Raw genomic sequence first — 25,975 nt, forward strand, 5'->3', positions numbered from 1 at the left:
TCATGAACTGGAGATCCAAGGGGTGGTCAGCAAGGCTCATTCACCCTTTAACAGCCCTACACGGCCAGGGTGTAAATCCAATAGAGAATGGAGACTGATGGTAGATTACCATGATCTGAATGAAGTCACACCACCATTAAGTGCTGCTGTGACAGACATGCTGGAACTTCAGTACGAGCTGGAGTCTAAGACAGCCAAGTGATATGCGACCATTGATATTGCCAATGCATTTTTCCCCATTCCTTTGACAGTAGAGTGCAGAGCCCAGTTTGCTTTCACATGGAGGGGCGTGCAGTACACCTGGAACCCACTGCCCCAGGGGTGGAAGCACAGTCCCACCATCTGCCATGGACTGATCCAGACTGCACTGGAAAAGGGCGAGGCTCCCGAACATCTATAGCATATTGATGACATCATTGTGTGGGGGAGCACAGCAGGGGAAGTCTTCAAGAAAGGAGAGAAGATTATCCAAATCGTGCTGAAAGCTGGTTTTGCCATTAAGCAAAGTAAGGTTAAGGGACCTGCTCAAGAAATTCAGTTTCTAGGAGTCATGTGGCAAGATGAACAATGCCAGATCCTAACACAGGTAATAAAAAAAATCACCACTGTGTCCCCACCTACCAACAAGAAAAAAACTCAGACTTTTCTAGGAGCCACGAGCTTTCGGAGGATACATATCTCGGAGTACAGCACAATTGTAAACCCTCTTTAACTCGTGACTGTCTTGGGGTGATTTTATGATGACACTTTATTCTCTGTCTGCCTTACACCCAGAAAACAACTGCTGTAGCTTTAAGATGGACCCAGGTGGTGGGGGAAGCTTCTGGGTTTTTTGGGTTTTTTTTTTCCTTCCCCTGGCCTGGAAGCTTTTCACCAGCAAATTTTTTTGGCAGGTTTTTTTTTTTTTGTTCTTCTTTTTTTTCTCTCCAGCCCAGGGAGCCTGTGGGGCCACTCTGGCTGGTCCAAACCCCGGAAAGACTGAGCCAGCGAAAGAAGGGACATTCAACTCCACCAACTTCACCAACTGTGAGAAGACCCACGCCAGAAATCCAACAGGTTCCCAGCTGCTGCGTCAACTCTGTTCTCCTCCCCTCAAAGAGACAAAGATGGGCAGCCACCATCTTTGTCTCTCAGCCACGCAGCAAGTTGGGGGTGGAGTGTAAGGTTCAATTTTCTTTTTTTCCTGTGCTTTGTGGGTATCTTGCTTTGTTAATAAACAGTTTTTCCTTTTTTTTTCGCTTTCATTCCCTGGTATCCATTTCTCTCACTGGCAGAAGAAAAGGGAGTTATTGAAGCCCTCTTTCTTTAGAGAAAAACACTCATTTTAGAGCATTCTCCTAGAATTTGTCTCTAAACCGAGACAATGACACAAAAGAGAACTGATTTCCAGTGGGGCCCTGAACAACGACAGCATTCAAACAAATTAAGCAGGAGATTGCCCATGCAGTAGCCCTTGGGCCAGTCAGAATGGGGCAGGATGTGAAGAATGTGCTCTACACTGCAGCCGGGGAGAATGGTCCTTCCTGGAGCCTCTGACAGAAGGGACCTGGAGAGACTCGAGGATGATTGCCTAGGTTCTGGAGTTGGGGATACAAAGGATCTGAGGCCAGCTATACCCCAACCCAGAAAGAGATTCTTGCAGCTTATGAAGGGGTTTGAGCTGCCTCAAAAGTAATTGTCACCAAAGCGCAGCTGCTTCTGGCATCCCGACTACCAGTGCTGGGTCAGATGTTCAAAGGAAAGGTTCCTGCCACCAACACCACATGAAGCAAGTGGATTGCACTGATCACATGGCAAGCCTAGATAGGACATCTTAATCGCCCTGTGATTCTGGAAATAATAACAAACTGGCCCAAAGGTGAGACTTTTGAATTATCTTCTGAAGAGGAGGAACAAGTGACACATGCCAAGGAAGCCCCACCACTTAATGAGCTACCGGAGAGTGAGATGATATGCCCTCTTCACTGATGGTTCTTGCCGAATTGTAGGGACAAACTGGAAATGGAAAGCTGCTGTATGGAGCCCCACATGACGAGTTGCACAAGCTACCGAGGGACAAGGTGGATCGAATCAGGTCACAGAGCTTAAAGCCGTCCAGCTGGCTTTGGATATTACTGAATGAGAAGTGGCTGAGGCTCTATCTCTACACCGACTCGTGGATGGTAGCTAATGCTCTGTGGGGATGGCTGGATCATTGGAGAAAGGCCAACAGGCAATGCAGCGGGAAACCCATTTGGGCCGCTGAGATTTGGCAGGACATCGCCACCTGGGTAGAGAGGCCGACTGTGAAGGTTCGACACATAGATGCACACCTACCCAAGAGTCAAGCTAATGAAGAGCATTGTAACCATGAGCAAGTGGATCGAGCTGCCAAGATGAAGATATCACAGGTGCATCTGGACTGGCAGCACAAGGGAGAATTATTTCTAGCTCATTGGGCCCACAATGCCTCTGGTCATCAGGGGAGAGACGAAACATACCCATGGGCTCATGACTGATGGGTGGACTTAACTATTGACAGTATCTCACAGGTCATCCACAGCTGTGAGACATGTGCTGCAGTCAAACAGGCCAAGCAGGAGAAGCCTCTGTGGTACGGTGGGCAATAGTCAAAGTATAGGTATGGAGAAGCATGGCAAATTGACTACATCACCCTTCCCCAGACACGCCAATGCAAGTGCTATGTGCTGACCATAGTGGAAGCCACCACAGGATGGTTGGAGACCTACCCTGTGCCTCACACTACTGCCCAGAACACCATCTTCAGTCTGGAAAAATAAGCCTGGTAGAGACATGGCACCCCTGAGAGAATCAAGTTGGACAATGAGACCCATTTCAAGAACAACCTTATAAACACCTAGGCCAGAGAACATGGTATTGAATGGACATATCATATCCCTCATCATGCACCAGCTGCTGGGAAAGTTGAATGGTGCAACGGACTACTAAAAACCACCCTAAAGGCACTTGGCAGGGGGACCTTCAAAAACTGGGAAGTGAATTTAGCAAGAGCCACCTGGATAGTCAACAAACGAGGCTCCATCAATCCAGCTGGTCCTGCCCAGTCTGAACCATTGCACACAGTGGATGGAGATAAAGTCCCTGTGGTACACATAAGAAGTATTTTAAAAATGACTAGTTAGATTAGTCCCACCTCAGGCAAAGGCAAACCCATCCATGGGATTGTTTTATTGTTTTTGTTCAAGGACCTGGTTACACTTGGTGGGTAATACAGAAAGATGGGGAAACCTGCTGTGTATCACAAGGAGACCTAATATTAAGCAAGAGCTGTGTGTAAAGTTTTATTGTGTATAGATATCTAAGTTGAGTTTAAAGAGGGTATTGATTCGGGTATGATGTAGATGGTAATAGAATAAGGGGTGGATAATGTCTTAGGTTACAGTGTAAGATGCAACCAAAAGTATGTATATTATCACCATTTTCATAAGCTGTTAAAAGCAGGTGGGGCAGTGTTCTTATCTCTTCCATGACTCATCCCTGATAAGTCCTTCCAGGGCATATCTTCTGCTAATGAGCCATCAAGTCTCACTGCATGACTCAAAATTACATCATCCCATTGTGAGAAGCACTGCCCAGGGGGAGGAACCAAGGATTCCTACCTGGATATAATCTGAGGTTTTGGAACACCACAGGCAGCCTTACCTACTGGATTCCCAGAACACAAGAGCTACAGAACCACCACTGGACCTTCAGAGGGAGACCAGACCCTTCTACAGGATCACTGCTTCAACAGAACCACATCTATCACTTCAACAGGACTGCAGCCACCATTTAATCTGACTGCTACCACCACCTGGACCAAAAGAGTGTAAGGTTGTATCCTGACTCTGACAATTTAAGCCAGTGTTTTCTGCCTTTATTTTAATTTTCCTATTATAGTTCTGACTTAAGAGTCTCCCACTAGTTTGTTTTCAGACTAACACACTCCCCTTCGAAGGAGAGACTCAGCAAACATAAGTCAAAAATTTTAGTCTCACTGCTTGCTCCCTTACAGAAGAAACTAAGAAAGTAAAGTCATGAACCTGGTATAGGAAGCTTTATAGAACAAGCATAATTACAAAGGCTCCAAAGTAGAGACCAGACGGCTTCTAGCTGCTGCAGTTCAGAGGAAGGGATTTCCAAGAATCTGAACAGAAACTGCTGATAATTTTTAGCAATCTGTCAAGGGACTTTATCAAACTTCTGGTCACTATGCAAAATACAAAGTCCATCAAGAGGGGTGTCCAAACTCATTCAGGAAATAAAACCAACCACAAACTAAACCAAAAACAAAACCTCTAAAAGTACTACAGGAATCTCTGACATGCCTTAGGGTGTAGCACAATTCATAATCTTCATTTTAGTAAAGTTCTGTTTGTTTTCTTGAGTATGACAATAATGCAATCAGCATAACTAGAGGATAAAATATGATCTTATGAATTTTTCTGCTTAAGAATGTTTGGTAAATCATTATTCCCTGTCAATGATATTAATACAAAAGAAATATTACACTAGATAATAACAAGAATTGAACTACAGCAAATTATAATCAAGCATCTCCACTTGTTTAAAGACTGGAGGCTGTAATTTAACCTTCCTGAATTGTTTTTATAAACAATATGATATCAATTTATCAGTGAGAGAGATTTTTCTGAAACAAATTCAGTGTTTTATCCATTTGATTGTTTTGTGAAGAATTATAGTTTTGTAAACTCAATTGTTAAAATAATCTGAGAAAAACCTGAAGTGTGAATACTTTTGAAATACATAATGCAGCATCTAACTTTACAAGAAAAAGGCAACACGCTAACAGTAGACTTAATAAAGACTAATTATTTCATGTATCACATACAGATTAACATTTCCAATCAGATTCAAATTCATTTGTAGGAACAACAAACTTTTGAAATAAGGAAATTACTTTAAAAGTTATTGGTGAACAATTTTAATCTCCCTTCCAGATGTTGATTTTATTCTGACATCATACCTTGCATTCAAAAGTATTTTCACTTAACTAGATCCAGCAACATTTATATAGGATAATAATAAAAAAAGCCTGTGTCATCATCTTAGGTTGATGTTAGAGTGAACTTAGTGACTATAAGCTACAAAAATGCTGGGGTTAAACTGTTAATAAAGAACAGTACGTAAAATTAACAAAGCTTATCAAAATTTAAATCCATTATAGAGAAGTGACTGTCCCAGAACAAAATAAAGTCATTACTGGGTAAGTAATATTATAAATCCTCCCATCCATTTAACAGGTACAATCAAGGGCATACGCTACATGTATATTTTGCTTAATTATTTTCTTAGTTCATGCTATAAATAAAAATAAAATACACTTCTTACTAAGCTGACTTTTAGTTATTTTCTACACCTCCTTACAAGAGCAGGTTTTTGCACTACCCTACTTAAAGCACAACCTGGATAAATGTGGGAATTCGCTTTCATGTTACACAAGAGCACCAAAGGAAAGTAAACACCATTAAAATACACCTTCTCTTTTCAAAAAAACATGCTTTTCAGAATTACATTCTCAAAAAATATAAAAGAAAGCAACTTTCCCTAGATAGTTGGAATCACTGCAATACTTCATTGCAATTTCTCTAGATAAAAGAGAAACTGCTTCCCTTTACTTTTCTTAAAACACATCTGAACATAAAACAAAAAAAGTCTTTCATCTATAGGAGCTGGATTTTGCAAATCTGCTTTTTATTGGGAAAGCTACATTGGGTGCCAGTTTCATCTATTACATAACACTATAAAATGCAGACCTAATGAAAGTTTGTATACAAAAAATACATGGTATCCAATTGTCACACCATCCTACTACACAGAGACATAATTTGTATTTTACACTGTCTCATTTCATGTTCTGGTATTAAATGTAATCTTTAGCAAGATGACTATACAAATGACTACACTCATATCTCTATGTTAAAGTAAATAACCTCCCTATAACATATTTTTGAAAATGAATGGTAATATACTGGCTATAATTACACATTCTGTCATTTCATTCATTTGGTACATAAAACTAAATGTAAACAAACTTAATTCTTGATAGTGTTCTTTTATCTCTTTTTTGTGGGACTTTTGCGGGGAGATGGGTAATGGGGAGAAAGGGAAAGGAGCTGAATAAGAACTTTAAAGGTAAGAGAAAAAGTGAAAACGTTTACTTACCTATAATGTAGTTTTGAGTTTTGCTCCGGCAGATTCACACTCTTGAGATGGGTGTGTCTGCTGCTATGGGCTTGGAATGAACTAAAAAAAGAAGGGCCCACAGCAGGCATCCAAATGCCCCCCAAGTGATCCAATTATTGGAAATAAAATTATTACAGCTTCACTTCTGCCTAATTCAAAGAATCTACAGTAAGATCCCAAAGTAGGTAAAATGGATCCTCAAAGGTAAAATATAGAGGCAGAAAAATGCCAAAGAAATTAATAAGCTTGTCTCATTTAAAAAATGCTTCTAATCCTTTTAAGTTTAAAAAATATATATTAGCCTCACAATTGAACAGTAAGTGAGGAATGATTTCATGATTTTTCTTGCAAACACCAGAAAACAGTGCCTTTTACAAGTAAAAGTAGAACTTCTTAATCTGTTAAGATAGCTACATATTATAAAGGGTCTTTGAAGTAGCCTAAAATCTAACAATGAACACACAATACCATGTATGGAAGAGCTCAAATTAAAATTTAGCAAATCCAAATAAAAAACTAAAACGATTTGAAAAAGTCTCTGAAAAAGAGATGGGTTGCTTTCTGTTTTTTCAAGTAATTTTCAATATTATCTTCCCTTTTCCTCTTTCTAGAAGACTCAGAGCTCCTTTTAACATCAGTATCTTAAATATTTTTGATTCACAGTATTTGGGAGTTTTAGAAAAGCATGAAAGATCTTGAGGAAGAAACCTTGAACCTAAGGTAATTAATTAAGTAATAGATCTAAATCTTAATGTAATGTTCTGGGAATGGTTTAGACTTAAAGTGACTGACTAGTTTTGAATTACTTTACTGTAAACAAAAATGTGACTACTGACAGTGATTAGAAGAAAGTATGCATGAAGCTTCATTATTTATAATTTCTTTAGAAAGGTATTGTTAAGATAACTTTACTGTCTGACCATTCAGGAGCCACTCTCACACCACTAGAGACTGTCACTGCTGGGACTGAAGTCTCTCCATAGCAGGAAACTCCAGTCAACCAATGGGTGCCCTGTTTGACTCCTTACCACAACACACTCAGTCAGACAAGTTTCCCTCACTGGCCCGGCCTCAGGCTTCCCACAGCAGAGTCCCAGACACCTGGTTCCTTTGAGTAATTGAATCATGTTGCAGTGATATCATAACAGCTCAAGCTGGAGCCTCTGGGAAGGGACCCCAACAAAAGAATCCCTGGACTTTGGTACCCTCGCAGTCTGTGCCTCAATAGTCTGGGGTCTTCCTGCTGAGTCATCTGCTCCTGCTGAGTCTCTGAGTGGCTGGTCACCCGGCTGGCTCTGCAGGTCCTCATACCCTTTGTTAGGTAAAGGGTCAGCACCAGTTTACAGCTTGGGTTCCGGTCATTTCCCACCACCCAGAGCACAATCTGCATCTCCCACTGCAGCTGCACACTGAGCCATCAGCAGTAGTGGTATTCCTCAACAGTATCCTCATGTACCTAGGCAGAAGATGGTTTACTTCTTGTCGACTTGTGGAAAAAGATAATCCCTTTCTGTATTAATCCTTCTGAATTGCTTTTTTAAAACTCGATCTGAGTCTTGATAAACAATAGAAGGATCTATCTGTGATATTACACATCCTTTCAAAAAAGAAGACCTAGCATTGATTAACAGCTTGTATCTGATGAGGGTATAGAGGCCACTGAGAGGGGAGGCAATGGGGATTGAAAACATGAGTCTTATCATGTTTCATGGACTCATTTGTTCTGAAGTTATTAAACATAACAGATGCATTAGACTGTAACTTTCAGAGCCTTGATCTCCAAACTCTTCAATCATTCCTTTAATTAACAGACACAGACAAATTACTTCCAAGATTAATCAATACAGAGATACTTCCTTGATGGAAAAAGCAGGAAGAGATGGATTCTTGTCCTTCCACACAGAGGACAAGGACAAAACCAAATTTTCAAATTTTACACCCCTCTATAATGATGAAAAGACCATATAATCCACTTAATCCAAAATCCAAATAGATCAAAAGGATAAAATAAAAACAGAGTTCTGAAAAGCACTCAGATATGGAGGCAAAAGGTCTATATTCTAAAATCTCTCCTTATGCACATCTGATAGACATTAGATCAAATCTGAGAGATTTTGCATTAGTGATTTTTGCACTAAGAATTCCTTTTTCAGAAACTAAAGGCATAATAACAATAAGGTTCCAGAAAAATACACTGCTTTTCAAATAAGTCAGCACTTTTGAAAAGCGCTGTATTAGTTTCACCTAAGGGGACTGCATCTCTACTTTGAGAGACTTTGGCGGGAGCTAAATATTTTAAGTTTTGCTAGAATCAGGAATTTATTACAGAAAGTACTATAATTTCCAAAGGACTGCAATCTCCATTTCCCACCTCTACCAAACATTATAAAGGCATCTCAACATTAAAAAAAAATCCCAAAACCTTAGCATTGCCTTAGGCAAGTGTAATAGCTGTATAAATTTTAGCAAGAACCTCCCAAAAAAATATCTCTGCCTCTCCTCTGGAATAAACAGTTCCACCACACTAATGGTTCCCAACCTCAGAAAGAACATGTCATATCCATGCAAAGTCTTACTGTTAAAAAAGAAGCATCTGAAAACCTCTGATGAAGCATAGTACTGTAGAGATTTCATGTCAGCCATACGAGGAGCAGCTACGGTCACTTGGCTTGTTCAGGCTGGAGAAGAGGAGACTGAGGTCAGACCTCATCACTGTCTACAACTTCCTCACAAGGGGAAGAGGAGGGACAGGCACTGACCTCTGGTGACCAGTGACAGAACCTGAGGGAACAGCTGAAGGTGTATCAGGGAAGGTTTAGGTTGGATATTAGGAAAAGCTTCTTCACACAGAGGGTGGTCGGGCACTGGAACAGGCTCCCCAGGGAAGTGGTGATGGTGCCAAGACTGACAGAGTTCAAGAAGCCCTTGGACAATGCTCTCAGGCACATGGTGGGATCATTGGGGTGTCTTGTGCGGGGCCAGGATTTGGACTCAATGATCCTTGTGGGTCCCTGCCAACTCAGGATATTCTATGGTTCTACAATTCTAAAAACAATGACACAAGAGATCACTAATCTTCTATCAAAACTTGTGAGTACAATTCTACTCAAAGTAATTTATGGAAGACAACAACACATGCCTACACAGAAAGTGTAGTGTGACTGTAATATGTATTTCCATGCCTCAATTACAAAAGCAGCAATGCTTTCAAAAGCATATGCTTTCATGCAGATTTTACCATGTGCTAGCACCTAGAGTAAGATCTTTAGAGGGACACTTGCTATGTACATCATCAGCTAGCACTATACATTCCTGTTCTAATAAGACTGAGTGCATGCTACAAGCATGCTCTTTTCTTGACATAATGTGATCTGAAGTTACAGTAGATGTACTAAAATGCACAAATTCAGGGCTCTTGCATAAATACAGTAAGTAACTTGACAAAAATGAATGGCATATTTAGGAGTTACTGGATATTTTTCTAACATATTCCCATAGGAAGAATAGAGTAAGCTTCTTTCTGCAGTCACACCAAACCAAGTTACTATAACTAGAACAATCCCTGAGCATATGAACTTGTAGACATAGTCCAAACTTACAAGCAATGGCAAAAGTGTTACCAAAAATAAGAATCATATTTCTCCAAGGTAAGAATTTTTCAGGAAATCTGTCTCAAGACTGCTGAAAATCCTTTTACTCAGTATTATTAATTCACGGCTGAAACCTCAGCAGCTAAAGTGAAAAGAACTGCTGTCTGGCATAGGGGCAACTTACTACCAGTGAATAAATGGTGGTCATTTGTCCCAATATAAGGCAACAACTCTTGCACCTGATTCACAGCAATTGCAGGAACTCAAGAAGAACTGAGACTTGCCAGAGGATATAGGTGGAAGGAAAGCATAAGGCTAGAATCCTTAATTGGTAAGATGGATATTGAAGAGTGGTGAAAGGGTGAGATCACAGTCTATAAAAATCACTTCTTTTCCCAAAAGAAACACATCAGTCTGCCCATGGCTATGTAATTACAGTTTACAAACTTCACAATTCATGCTCAATATCTCCTGAAAGCCAGAACAAAACAGAAAGAGTGTTTTAGTCTCACTCTGTTTGAAGATTGCCGTGCATCATCAAAAATACAGTGTATTTTTTGAGATGCTTCTTCGCTAAAATGTGCTAGAGAATCTACTCAAAGTATGGAGATATAAAAGTAGCTTTTTAAGTAGTAGAAGACAAACAACAAACTCTCCATAGATAAACTTAAAATTAGTAGAAATATAAGCACAGTAACCAACTTCATCATTTCATTTAGGCAAAATTAAAGGTAGTAGAGATTTCTTTTAAGGTGAGCACCCATTTTCTTTGTATATTCACAATGTTTTCTAACAAGACTTGATTTAGTTATCAAATGAGAAATACCTAAAAAGTTAATCCTTTTAAGGAACTGCAACAAGAACATTTACACACACACACGAACACAACAAACACTCTCTATCTTCAGGCATCTTTAAAAACAGAAAAAAAAAATCTTTGAATAGGGAGAAAACTTGTTCATTCTCTGATGGTTAACCATCCAAACCATGTGTAAATTAAGTTGCCTCCATGCAAGTACATCCAAAATAGACCATTTTTACCTATGAACTTCTAGAATCAGAATTTATGCTGTTTTCCACTCTGCAAATTTTTATTTGGCGTATCTAACAAATTAGCATTATACTATAAAAGAATTTTTTAAGAAGTAGTTAACCAGAATGCAGAGGAAGCTTCTAAAAAATACTTATGCTAACCTGTCACTATCTACTTTAAAAATCACATCTTCAAGATTTACATGTGGGTTTGCATCCACTTTTGATATTTCTGAAGGCTAAGACCTTCAAACCAGCTAACAACAACAACAACAAAAAAAGAAAAAGTAGGAAAAAAAAAAATAAAAGAGGATAGATTGATAGATTGAATGTAATCAGTTAAGACAACCAGTACAGCTACTGAAGTGAAGAGCAAACATTTCACAGGCTTATCTGGTTCTGTGCTAGAGACCATATCAATATATGGTAGATCTCTAAAACTTGGAAAGCCTACATAATAATGAATATCCAGTTGAACAAACATTGGAAACAATACAGTAGTATATATTACCCAATCATTACAGTGCCTTTAAAAGAATAGATATGATTTTAGTCTAACACCTCCTTCTCATAAGGTTCAAATTGGGATATGAATAGAAATGGCATAAAAGGGCTTCCCTGTATTTTCTTAAATTAGTTACTTTTCTTAACTAGTTAATACTTTAACCACCAAAACTTATTACAAATTTTAAATTATGGTACTGATAAGATTTTAGAAACTATAAACAACATCAATTGTACTTCACTCAGTCTCATGGTTCAAAATAAGGGTAGCTTAAAAAGAATGCTGAAACACAAGACCTTCCCTTTCCATCCATTAAGATCCCAAATAAAGAACGCTAAATATTTAAAAAATGTATATATGAGAGATTACAATTCATTGCTTTAAGGGGAATGGTGATGAATGTCATAGACCCACCTACACTGAGTAAACAGAATTGTACTATGTGACAATGACAGGAAAGTTTATATATGGGGTCTATAGGGATATATATATTTTATAATATATAGTATATACACACACACAATCCTTTTACCTTTATCTTGCACTTCTTTTGAAAATCGCTCCCTTTCAATAGCTGATTCACGTTCTATCCGCTCAATTTCAGCCAATGCATCCAATTCTACTTCATCATATGACGTTATAGCTCCTTGTTGCGAAACCTGTTGCTGTGTCTGTACCACAGGAGTTTGAGGCTGTTTTGCAGCAACTGAAGTGTTCTGTTGCAAAACAGGCACTTGTTGTGCCTGAAGGAAAGCTGTCTGTTCATGCTGCAGCAAACACTGAGCAGCGTTTAGTGGGCGGTTAACATCCTGTGGAGTAACGGGTGTTTTAGAAGTCTGTCCTGGGTACTGCACATTAAAAGGAATATCACCCTCTGAAACACTGCTGTTTTCCAAACCAGAAAGCATATCATCCTGCTGGTCCATATCCGAAGATCTTACACGAGACAGTCTTAATGTAAGCTTAGTGGAGTCCTTGGAAGGAGAGCTAATGATATCATACATTGCAGCTTTTTCAGTCTGTTCTTTTTCATCCTTGCCTAACTTCATTTTCTTTTGTTTCTTTTGCTTTCTTTCTGGAGAATCTAACAATATGTCTGGGGGAACATCTCTAGGTGATGAATAAGGTGGAGGTTGAGATTGTTGGATTAAAGGTTGTCTTGATCCTAGAATAATAATTCAGAAAAACTGAACAGTTATGTTGTTCCATGTTTATATAAAAACACACTAAATATAACCTACATAAATTTAATATGTATTTGTACATATATCTGTGTTCATAAAAAGTCAAAGTGAGATTGGCAGGAAGCACATCATGTCTAAATCAAGATGCAATTCAGATAGTTGCAGTGCATTTCCTAGGAATTTTAGCAGTCTGCTACAGGTAGATAAGGGATCATTTCAGAGAAGATGAAACAAAAAACACACCACCAAAAAAGACCACATAAAAATTGTACCAGCAGGTTCAGAATATCAACTATTAGAAAGCAGTCAATGAAAGCACACTGACTACAGAAAAAAGAAATATCAAAAAGATTCTTAATAAAGTCCAGCGATGAAGACTTAACATTCAGTGCATAGGCATTAGCCACACATTTTTAAGTAACCAGATATATATCTATATATAATCAAAACATACACAGCCTCCTTAACTTTCATTCTGACAGTTCATTTTCAAATTTGTTCTTTGGGGGTTCTTATTAAATTTCAGGTAAACTCATTCCAACCTCCCCCACTCACTGCTATCTAAAACCCACTAATTGTCTTCGAGTATTTTTCATCATTTCCTGCTTTATCTTCACTCTTTTTTTTCAACACATGCATTTCTATCCCTACATGCACCCATTTCAGACTTTGAGTACATCTAGGGAAACTTTTAAAAGAGAACATTCTTTGTTGCACCACAGTTAAGATGGCCACACTACACATAGCATCATCATACAATTACAGAAAACCCCAACACAACACCACCTCAAAAGGCTTCAAGCCCAACCTTTTATACCACTCATGTTCATGCAATGCACCTGTGTGCCTTCTGTTCCCTTTTGTGATTGGTCAGTACACCTCAGCACTCCATGTCTCATTGCTTTCAATACTGTCACCTGCTTTTCACAGTTGTAGCCCATTAGGGATGAGGCTCGCCCACAGCCCCATTCCCAATTACCACAAACTGTGTACCTACAAGTCTTCAATTAATCACATGACATTTTTTGTTCCTCAAATTAAACCAGCTCCCCATAACTGTTAGCCCAGAAAAAACTTTGAAAAACAGAGAAGCTTTTAAACATGTCTCATTTATAACTAAGCTACAATTTTTGGCTTAAAAAGGAGTACTGGTAGGAAAAAAAATAAGAGCTTCTTGCCTAGACCAATAGGGCCAGCCTCCTCTTGTTAAACAATGCAAACATTTCTCCAATCCCATTCATCCACTGAGGAATACTGATCTTCAAAAAGCAGTGACAGATTATTATTAGTCATTCTGTTTTAGGTCATCATAGGTCACTACTTCGAACAACAATCAAAAGCTAATTGAAATACAAGTCCTCATGTGCTTTATTCAAGATATACCACTTAACAAGAAAGTAGCTTTATTCTGAAGCTCAAATTTCTACCATATATATTAAGAATTATTAAGCAATGTACTGACCTGTAAATGAAAAAGAGAATGGATACTTCTAGCAAAGCTTCAATTCATATAAAAGGTGTGCCATTACTGATGACTTCTTTGCATAGACTACTATGCTTATTTTCTCTCCCTAGTATGTTCTGCGAAAGTCCTATAACTTCTGTATGTAGAGAGCAGGGTATGAAATGGATTTATCTTACCCTTTTTCTTGACCATCAGCAATAACTCCATATTATGCCAATTAAATCCACAATTTTGGGAAGCCCTGTTTTGTCTCATCCTGATTCCCAAGATCTTTTCACTACTCAATTTCCCCTCTTCAGATTAGATACCACACTCAATCACCAGTACTGAAGACCTGGCTACACCCTATGAAGATCTTTCACTTCACTTGCCTTCAACCAGAGATTCCTATTCTTGTGATGTCCCCTCCACACACACACTTCTAATTACTGTCTCTTTAGACAATAATTTACATAATCTCAGTATACTGTACAGCAGAAACTGTTTGCTATTAATTTTTTAAGGCAATGACTACCACTCACTGGAAATACAGGCTGCATTTTTGTTTCTACAAATATTAGAGGCAACTCAAAACTATTTCGAGATCTTATTGACATCTTACTCTTGATTTATCTCCTAAATAAATACTTAATAAGTTGCAACAATAGAACATTTACTGTTTTTCACAGCTGCTCTTCAAATAAAGGAGACATTTGATTCTCCCTTGTCAAAAACATTTAAGTAAATTTGACAAGATTGTTATTAATTGTATTCATTTGGTATTTATCATGCTGAAAAATAACACTGCATCAACAGATAAGGATAGACTTGAGGAAGTCAGAAGGCACAGTAAGCGGCGACAGCAGGAGCCACAACTTCGGCATATTCAGACGGCTCCAGGGAGTGCTGCGAACAAGGTGGGCAAACAGGGCGGGGCACAGCAGTTTGCACGGCAGGACGCGCAGGAAGGGCTCAGTCCCCCTACTAGCTCCAGAGCTCAAGTGGTGTTCAAACACCGTCTCAGGAGGAGCCTGGGTATGGTAACCACTCAGTGGGGACTCATGCCCTCTGCAGTTGCCAGAAAGGATGTCCCAACACAGACAAAAACAAACATGCAGCCGTCCAAGTCTCAGGCTGCAGGGAGAGCCAGAGACTGGCACTGTCATTGGACAGCAGTAGAGACAACAGCTGGGTGAGGTGTGATAAGGTGAGCGATCTGTTCAGCCTGGTGGTGGAGCTGAGAGAGGAGGTAGAAAAAGGTTAAGTATCAGAGACTGAGAAGGAGTTTGACTGGTGGAACCATGCTCTGGCCTCCCTGAGCCAGGAACAACCACCAGAAAATAAACCAGATCAAGAGGGTCCTGTATCTTCCCCTTGCCAGGCTGAAGGCAGTAGATCAAAAGGGGTTAATAGAGGCAAGTCCTTCCTTGGGGAAACAAGTGAAAGCCCTTCCTGCCCACCTCACCCTCCCAGATTCCTCTGGACAACAGGTGTGAGGTTCTGATTGTTGAAGGATGTCACCAGGAAAGTTCCTAGCCTGGTTTGGCCCATAGATTACTACCCATTACTGGTCCTTCACGTTGGTGGCAATAAAGTAGCAACACATAGTCCGAGGGTGATCAAAAGAGACTTTAAGGCCCTGGGATGGTTGGTGACGGATTGTGCAACATAGGTAATTTTCTCCTATATCCTTCCAGCTGCAGACAGAGACGCTGGAAGAAACAGACAGACCCTGTCTATTAATACATGGCTCCATGGCTGGTGTCACCAACAAAATTTTGGTTTCTTTGTCAGTAGGGTGGCCTACATGGCACTGGGCTTGCTGGCATAAGGTGGAATTCACCTCTCAAAGGGGGAAGAGGATTGTTGGCCAGGACCTAGCAGGGCTTATTGATAGAACTTTAAACTAGATGTGATGGGGGAAGGGGACATCAGGTTTAACAGTGATAAGGTATGGGACAACATGCCATCCCACTCATAACGGTTTAATGCCAGCAAGAAATGCCCAGAGCCTGGAGACGGATCTCATGTCAGCAGGAGAGCAGCTGAAGGACAACACCAAGGAATTCCAGGCACTCCAGCCAGTAAGCCAGCTTCATCAGGGGCCCAACTTAAATGCCGCTATGCAAACACATGCAGCATGGGGAATAAACAGGAAGAATGAGAGACGTGCACACACCTATGATCTTACTGGCATCATGAAAACATGGTGGGATGACTCCTATGACTGGAGTGCTGGAATGGAAGGATACAGGCTCTTTAGCCTGTATCAGGAAGGACGGACAGGGAAGACAAGGAGGCAGTGTTGCCCTCTATGTCAATGACCACCTAGAATGTACGGAGCTCTGCCCAAAGATGGATGAGGAGCTGACCGAGAGCTTATGGGTCAGGATTGAAAGGAGGACAGGGACAGATGATTTTATAGTGAGGGTCTGCTACAGGCCACCTGACCAGAAAGATTGAGCCAATGGGGCCCTCTACAGACAGATAGGAGCAGCTTCATATTCACAAGCACTGGTGCTCATGGGAGACTTCAACCACCCCAACATCTGCTGGAGGGACAACACAACAGGGCACAGGCAATCCAGGAGGTTCCAGGAATGTGTTGATGACAACTTCCTCCTCCAAGCGACAGAGGAGCCAACAAGGACAGGTGCTATGCTGGACCTTGCTCTCGACAACAAGGAGGGGCTGGTGGGGAATGTGAAGCTCAATGGTAGGGTTCAAGATCCTTAGGGCAGCAAGGAGGACACACAACAAGCTCACTGCCCTGGATTTCAGGAAAGCAGACTTTGGTCTCTTCAGGGAGCTCCTTCATAGAGGTCCATGGGATAAAGCTCTGAAGGGACAAGAGGCTCATGAAAGCTGGCTGTTATTCAAGGATCACCTCTTCCAAGCTCTGGAGTGATGCATCCCAATAAAGAGGATGTCAGGCAAAAATGCCAGAAGACACCAGCATGGATGAACAAGGAGCTCCTGGACAAACTCAAACACAAAAAGGAAGCCGACAGAGGGTGGAAACAGGGACAAGTAGCCTGGGAGGAAGACAGAGAGATTGAGCATCCAGGGATCAGGTTAGGAGAGCCAAAGCCCTAAGAGAATTAAACCTGGCCAAGGACATCAAGGGCAATAAGAAAAGCTTCTAAAGGTACATTGGTGATAAAAGGAAGACTACAGAAATATGGGCCCTTTCCAGAAGGAAACAGGAGACCTGCTTACCCAGAATATGTAAAAGGCTGAGGTACTCAATGACTTTTTTGCCTCAGTTTGCACCAGCAAGTGCTTCAGCCACACTGCCTGAGTTGCAAAAGGTAAAGGCAGGGACTAGGAGACTGAAGAACCACCCACTGTAGGAGAAGATCGGGTTTGAGAACATCTAAGGAACCTGAAGGTGCACAAGTCCGTGGGACCTGATGAGATATATCCAAGGGTCCTGAAGGAACTGGCAGAGAAAGTGGCTAAGTCACTATCCGTAATATTTGAGAAGTCATGACTATACAGTGAAGTTCCCACTGCCGGGAAAAGGGAAAGCATAATCCCCATGTGTGGATCTGCTGGAGGGCAGGAAGGCTCTGCAGAGGGATCTGGACAGGCTGGAGCCATGGGACAAGGCCAATTGTATGAGGTTCAACAAAGCCAAGTGCCAGGTCCTGCATTTGAGTCACACAACCCCCTGCAACACTACAGGCTTGGGAAATAGTGGCTGGAAAGCTGCCCACAGGAAAAGGACCTGGGGGTGCTGAGCAACAGCAGCTGAACATGAGCCAGTGTGTGCCTAGGTGGGCAAGAAGGCCAATGGCATCCTGGCTTGGATCAGAAATGGTGTGACCAGCAGGACCAGGGCAGTGATTGTCCCTCTGTACTCAGCACTGGTGAGGTCACACCTCGAATGCTGTGTCCAGTTCTGGGCCCCTTACTGCAAGAAAGACATTGTAGTGCTGGAGCGAGTCCAGAGAAGGGCAATGGAGCTGGGTCTGGAGCACAAGAAGTGGCTGAGGGAGATGGGGGTGTTTAGCCTGGAGAAGAGGATGCTCAGGGGGGACCTTCTTACTCTCTACAACTCCCTGAAAGGAGGGTGGAGCCAGGTGGGGGTCAGGCTCTTCTCCCAGGGAACAAGCAATAGGACAAGAGGAAATGGCCTCAAGTTGGTCTAGGGAAGGTTTAGATTGGATATGTGGAAAAATTTCTTCACAGAAAGTGTTGTCAAGCCCTGGAAAAGTCTCCCCAGGGCAGTGGTAGAGTCACCATCCCTGGAGGCATTTAAAAGCCATGGAGATGTGGATCTTGAGGATATGGTTTAGTGGTGGACCTGGCAGTGATGGGTTAATGGTTGGACTTGATGATCTTAGAGGTCTTTTCTAACCTAAATGATACCATGATTTTGCCCCTCTACTCCACTCATAAGACTGCACCTGGAATACTGCTTCCAGTCTGGCGCCCCAAACATAAGGACCTAGACCTGTTGGAGTGACTCCAGAGGAGGGCCATGAAGATGCTCAGAGGGCTGGAGCACATCTCCTATTAAGACAGGCTGAGAGAGCTAAGGCTGTTCAGCCTGGAGAAGAGAAGGCTCTGGGGAGACCTTAGAGCACCTTCCGGTACCTGAAGGGAGCCTGCAAGAAAGCTGGAGAGGGACTATTTACAAGGGGATGGAGTGACAGGTCAAGGGGGAATGGTTTCAAACTGAAAGAGGTTTAAATGGGATTGACAAGATCATGGAGCAGATCCTCCTGGAAACTATGCTAAGGCAATGGAAAATAAGGAGGTGACTGGTGACAGCCAACATGGCTTCACTAAGGGTGAATCATACCTGACCAATTTGGTAACCTTCTATGACAGGGCTACAGCAGTGGTGGATGAGGGCAGGGTGACTGATGCCATCTACCTGGAATTCTGCAAAGCATTTGACACTGTCCCACACAACATCCTTTTCTCTAAACTGCAGACATAGATTTGACAGATGGACCACTCAGTGCATAAAGAACTGGCTGGATGGTCACACTCAAAGAGTTGTGGTCAACGGCTGAATATCTAAGTGGAGACTGGTGACAAGTGAACTTCCTCAGGGGTTGGTATTGGGACCAGCACTGTTAAACATCTTTTCTGGTGACATGGACAGTGGGATCAAGGGCACCTTCAGCAAGTTCACTGATGTCATGGAGCTGTGTGGTTCAGTTGACACACTGGAGGGAAGGAATGCCATTCAGAGGGACCAGGAGAGGGTTGAGAGGTGGGCTTGTAGGAACCTTATCAAGGTCAACAAGGCCAAGTGCAAGGTCCAGCACCTGGGTCCGGGCAATCCCAAGCACAAGTACAGGCTGGGCAGAGAATGGGTTGAGAGCGGCCCTGGGGAGAGACTTGGGGGTAGTGGTTGACAAGAAGCTCAACATGAGCTGGTAATGTGCACTTACAGCCCAGAAAGCCAACCCTGTCCTGGGCTGCATCCAAAGAGGAGTGGTCAGCGGGTCAAGGTAGGTGATTCTATCCCTCTACTCTGCTCTGGTGAGACCCCACCTGCAGTACTGCCTCCAGCTCTGGAGTCCCCAGCACAGGAAGGACATGGACCTGCTGAAGCAAGTCCAGAAGAGGCCACCAAGATGATTAGAGGGCAGGAACACCTCTGCTATGAGGAAAGGCTGAGAGAATTAGGACTCTTCAGCCTGGAGAAGAGAAAGCTCCAGGGAGACCTTAGAGCAGCCTTCCAATAGCTGAAGGGAGCCTGCAACAAAGCCAGAGGAGGACTCTTTATCAGGGAGTGTAGCAATAGGACAAAGAGCAAGGGCTTAAAGCTGAAAGAGGGTAGATCTAGATTAGATGTTAGGAAGGAAGTCTTCCCTGTAAGTGTGGTGAGGCCCTGGGACAAGTTGTCCAGAGAAGCTGTGTCTGCCAAATCCCTGGAAGTGTTCAAGGCCAGGCTGGATGGGGCTTGAAACAACTTGGTCTAGTGGAAGGTGTCCCTGCCCATGACAGGGGGTTGGAACTAGATGGTGTTTCAGGTCCCTTCCAACCCAAACCATTCTATGATTCTATTAAATATTTTTTTGGAGTCAGAAGCTGGCAAAGAAAAAGACTAGAATATCCATATTGCACTCATGGATGGTTGGTGTGTTTGATAAAATGGAGGTGATGACAGATCCTAAGAAACATACACACACTACTGCTAAATATTTTAAGAGACTTCAAGCTACAATGTGTCCATGTTGTTTTTTTTTTTATTTATTTTTAATTTAATACAATCCTATTTACCACCTTCACATAAACTGTTTTCATGAAAATGAGATCAGACAAATTTACCCTGGAACCCTGGCTAAATCAGTCTCAGAACTGATAATAATAACATTCAGAATTTGTGACTCCACAGCAGATTCAAAAAGTGAAATACAGTTCCTTCAAAAGGATGGTAAAGTGCTGCCCACAGTATTACATATTGTCTGTATGATTTCAGTACATACTAGAAAAACAATTTCTCTATATGGATTGAGATAATAAAGAGGCAGCATTGCAAAGTGAATTTGTTAAGAATAAGCACCACCAAATCAAAACAATTTTATTCCATAGAGCAATGTCTTGTGGACTACAAACTGAGTGTCATGACTCAACTTTTTAATGACTTTCTATATAGCTTCTCATAACAATTTCACTAACAAGCTGTAGAAGTATGCTCTAGACAAAAATACTGCAAGACTACAGTATACCCTATCATAAAACTTTCAAAATATCAGTTGTTCTTGGTAAAAATAGATGTACAGAACAGAGGTGAACAAAAGCAGCTTTCCAGAGCACTGCCTTAAGAATAATACCATAAAGTATTTGTCATTACCAACTTTTCATGTAACATAATTATTTTATTAATCTAAAGATCATAATGAGCTTTTGGTGTTGAGGGTTTGAGGCCCACAACTGCTTTTAAAAACAGAATCAAACACTTTTCTTGACTAAGTGGAATAATCTTTTTAAACAAAAGAAATTCTGTAAGAAGCAGCACAAATTTTATTTATCTGAGAAAGAGCAATTGTAACAACATGAGAAGAAAGGTAAGCTCTACAGAAAGACAGCAATAGGTTTATAACAGCTTGCAACATGAATCTAAATTATCACCAAAGGAGCAGCTATATTCATATGACAGTAGTATACAATGTCATCTACAGTACTTTTCTGACTACTCATCCTTCTAAGTCTTTAAATAGAGTTGTATCTATGACTTAGGGTGGTACAACATTAAGACAAATGCAGACCAATTAGAATTCAGATAAAACACATCAAAAACAAAAGCTCAGAAATTATAACTTATACAAAGATGATAGAAAGAAATGGTGCTGTTCAGTCTGTAGAAGATTAGATAGTTGCATGACACAATAACATTATTTGATATGTAAATGATTGCTAAAAATAAAAAAAAATCTATGTTGTTTGTCCTTTCCCATTGGAAAGAAGTCAAGAAGTATCATGCCTAACTGCAACAAAAATGATTCAGGCTAAGTATTAGAGGAAAACCTTTGCAGCACCAAGAATTTGAACAGGTTTCATGGCAAGAGTAAGGAAACTCCATTACTGACATTTTAACAAAAAAAAAAGAGATGGAAGTTATTCAGAGTGATACTGGTACATCTCATCCAACATGAGATTAAAAAGATGGGAAGCCCCCAAGCCCTTTACTGCCATATTTTCGAAAATCACAAAATCTTTCTCTGGAAATCTTCTCAACTTTTATACTAGATATAAAGAAACTATCACTTATTTTGATCAACAGACTATATTGACATTCATTTTCAGAGAGCATAACTTGAAATTTAAACTTAAAGAGATAGCATATGAGACAAAGAACATACATTTGTGAGGTTTTTCAGGATATATTATATTTACTTTCCACACACTCTTTGAGTATTTTTCAGGGAAGGGTCCCACCAGTTTCTCCAGTTTTAAGTGCCTCATGAAAAACCTCAGCTTTGGCTGTTCCAGCTTAAAACTGTTGCATTCAGAAGCATCCTTGCATAAAAAATGTTAAGACTTGAAGAAAGAAACAAGAATGAATGCTTATTTTGGCCCTGTCAGAAAATATCTTTGAATAAATTTCTTCCACCTTTGTTCTGAATGACAGAGAGTGAGATGATAATTTTTCTTAACAAGTACCTCTGAGAGCACTGAAGTCTGTACTACAGATTTGAGAAGACTGCTAATTCTTCTTGCCAACCACTATACATGCAAGGACCAAGTGTAGAGAAATCTCCATGGAGAGGTCTTATAAATATCTAAGAAAACAAAAGCAATCTTTCCAAATTGTTCAGAAAATAATAAAATACCCATTTATAATTTATGGAAGAAATGAAACTTCTTTCTGGAAAAGAGTAAAAAATCACATAATTTCATAAGGGTTACTATTTCTTACAGATGTTTTTCTAGAACTATATGGAAACAGGATGGTAAATATATGAATTCTTCTCTTTGGAAAGCAATGGACTAAAAATATTGTGGAAGACTTTTCTCTATATAGATCTTTAGAAGTTGTCTTAGGTTAAAAAAAAATCCAATATTCCAGAGTATTTGGAAAGTAGAGCAAATGAATAAAGGATTTTGATAAGTAATCGATCTAGGGTAATAGAGACCACAGAATATCTTATGAGCTCAACAGAAGTAAAATACATGTTGACTTCTTGTAGAGGAATTTATAGAACTATTTTTTTATGAAAGGAGATGATAGCAAGAAAACAGAGCAACTATTGTGTTTGCATAGCTAAAAATATAACAATTACATAACAAAGAAGGGATAAAGTCCAGCCGAGAGCTTTTGGATAAAACTTCAGCTGCTCTGGTACCTTTACTGGAACAGAAGTGAGGGGAAAAAAATCTGTAGCAGGGAAATTTTACTCTGTTGAGTAAGTAAATAACCAACCAAAAGAAAAAATATACCTTCTGTCATCTCTCAAATAATTGCCTGAGTTGCAAACAAAACTTCTTCCTCCTTCAGATTCTGTTAATCAGACAGCTCTCATTCATAAAATGTCCTGAGCTGGAAGGGACCCACAAGGATCATTGAGTCCAACTCCTGGTCCTGCACAGGACACCCCAACAATCCCACCCTGTGCCTGAGAGCATTGTCCAAACACTCCTTGAGCTCTGGCAGCTTTGGGGCTGTGACCACTGCCCTGGGGAGCCTGGTCCAGTGCCCAACCACCCTCCATGTGAAGAAGCTTTTCCTAATATCCAGCTTAACCCTCCTGACACAGCCACAGCCATTCCCTCAGGTCCTGTCACTGGTCACCAAAGAGAAGAGATCAGAGCTGCTCCTTCCTCTTCTTCTCAGAAGGAAGCTGTAGACTGCAATGAGGTCTCCCCTCAGTCTCCTCCACAATAAACAAACCAAGTGACCTCAGCTACTCCTCATCAGTCTTGCCCCCAGGGTTTTTCACAGAATCACAGCATCATTAGGGTTAGGAGGGACCTCTGGAGATCATCTAGTCCAACCTCCCCTGCCAAGGCAGGGTCACCTGGAGCAGGTGACTCAGGAACACATCCAGGTGGGTTTGGAATGTCTCCAGAGAGGGAGACTCCACGACCTCCCCAGGCAGCCTGTTCCAGTGCTCTGCCACTCTCAATGGACAGTTCTTCCACATGTTGAGGTGGAACTTCTTGTGTTTTAGTTTATGGCCATTGCTCCCCATCCTGTCACTGGGCACCACTGAAAAGAGTCTGGCACAATCCTCTTAATGCCTACCTTTGAGATATTTATATGCAATAATGAGATCCCCTCTCAGTCTTCTCTTCTCCAGACTAACCAGGCCTAGCTCCTGAAGTCTCTCCTCATCAGAGATGCTCCAGATCCCTCATCATCTTTGTAACTCTCCACTGGACTCTCTTCAGGAGCTCCTTGTCTTTTTTGTACTGAGGAGCCCAGAACTGGACACAAGCACTCTAGATGTGGCCTCACTAGGGCCAAGTAGAAGGGGAGGATCACCTCCCAGAGCTGCTAGCCACACTCTTCCTGATGCACCCCACGATACCATTGGCCGTCCTGGCCCCAAGTTGCACTGCCAGCTCATATTCAACTTGTCATCCACCAAGACTCCCAGGTCCTTCTCTACAGAGCTGCTCTCTGGTAGATCAGCCCCCAACCTGTGCTGGTACTTGAGGTTATTCCTCCCCAGGTACAGAACCCTACACTTTGCCCTTGTTGAACCTCATTAGGCTTCTCTCTGCCCAACTCTCCAGCCTATCAAGGCCCCACTGAATAGCAGCACAACCTTCAGGTGTATCAGCCACTCCCTCCAGTTTTGTATCAACAGCAAACTTGCTGAGGGTACGTTCTATCCCATTGCCCAGGTCACTGATAAACAAGTTGGATAAGACTGGACCCAGTACTGATCCCTGGGGAACACCATTGACTACATGCCTCCAACTGGATTCTGCCATGCTGATCATGACCCTCTGAGCTCTGCCAGTCAGCCAGTTCTTGATCCACCTCACTGTCTGTATTGGGTCTGACTGAGATAGAGTTCATTTTCTCTTAGCAGCCCTCACAGTGCTGTGCTTTGCATTGGAAGCTGGAAAGGTGTTGAGAACACACCAGTGTTTTGGCTGCTGCTGAGCAGCACTGGCACAGCATCAGTGCTGTCTCTCAACATTCCCCTCCGCCATCAAGGGGCTGGGAGTGAGCAAGATCCTGAGAGGGGACACAACCAGGCCAGCTGACCCAAATTAACCAAAGGGATATTCCATACCATGTGACACCAGCTCAGATATAAAGGTTAAGGGAGGGAAGCAGAATGGGGGGGGGGGGGGGGGGGGGCGGCGGCATTCTTTATTCTACGTTTGGCTTCTGGAGCAACCACTATGTGTGCTGAAGCCCTGCTTCCTGGGAAGTGTCTGAACATCACACACTGATAGGAAGTAGAAATTAACTTTTCCCCTTTGCTTATGCACACACAAACTTTTGCTTTTCCTTTTTTTGCTTTAGTAAACTGTCTTATCTCAACCTACGAGTTGTTCTCCATCTTATTTCCTTGCCCCTGTCCCACTGGGGAGTGATAGAACAGTTTGATGGGTACCTGGTGCCCAGCCAAGGTCAAACCACTACACTATCCATTCATCCAACCCACATTTCCTGAGCTTACCTACAAGGATGTTATGGGAGATAGTGTCAAAAGCCTTGATGAAGTCGAGGTAGACAACACCCACTGCTCTCCCCTCATTGACTCATCCTGCCATGCCATCACAGAAGGCTATCAAATTGGTCAAGCATGATTTCCGCTTGGTGAATCCATGCTAATTACTCATTATGACCTCCTTTTCTTCTACAGACTTGTTGATGACCTCCAGAATGACCTGTTCAATCACCTTTCCAGGGAGTGGAGGGAGGCTGACTGGCTCGTAGTTTCTTGGGTCCCCCTTCTTGCCCTTTTTGAAGATGGGAGTAACATTGGATTCCTCCAATCATTGGGCATCTCTCTCATTCTCCACAACTTTTTCAAAGATGATGGAGAACCAGAGAGTAACAACAGTAACAACATCTGCCAGCTCCCTCATCACCCATAGGTACATCATGGGCTCATGGATTTATGGGTGTTGAGTCTGTTTAGCCAATCTCTAACACAACCCTCTACGACCAGGGGAAGTTTTCTTTCTCTGGTCTTCCTCTCTTACCTCTGAGGTCTGCGACTCCTGAGAGTCATCCTCAGCAGTGAAGACCGAGGCAAAGAAGACATTCAGTAATTCCGCCTTCTCTGTATCTTCCATTACCAGGACACCCATTGGATTCAGCAGAAGCTCCACATTTTCCCTAATCTTCCTTTTGCTGCTGGTATACTTGTAGAAGCTCTTCTTTTTATCCTTGATGTCCTTTGCCAGACTCAATTCCAAATGGGCCTTGGCTTTGCTTGTCATATCCCTGCATACCCTGACAACATTCCCATAGTCTTCCCACATGGCCTGTCCCTTTTTCCACATCCCATAAATTTCTTTCTTGCGTTTGAGATTTGCTAGAAGCTCCCTGCTCATCCATGCATATCTGCCCCCTTTC

The 25,975-nt window shown here is 41.7% G+C and overlaps 1 protein-coding gene across 1 annotated transcript in view; it reads right to left on the reverse strand.

Annotated features, from left to right (window-relative positions):
• The window catches only part of LOC129133650 (nipped-B-like protein), a 129,946-nt gene that overhangs the window by 74,682 nt on the left and 29,289 nt on the right, over nucleotides 1-25,975 (reverse strand). Inside the window, exon 8 of the mRNA XM_054653276.1 lies at nucleotides 11,867-12,499. Within this exon, the coding sequence (XP_054509251.1) occupies nucleotides 11,867-12,499 (633 nt within the window). The remainder of the gene's footprint in view (nucleotides 1-11,866; nucleotides 12,500-25,975) is intronic.

This window comes from Agelaius phoeniceus, chromosome W, assembly GCF_051311805.1.
Source record: "Agelaius phoeniceus isolate bAgePho1 chromosome W, bAgePho1.hap1, whole genome shotgun sequence".
Lineage (NCBI taxonomy): Eukaryota > Metazoa > Chordata > Aves > Passeriformes > Icteridae > Agelaius > Agelaius phoeniceus.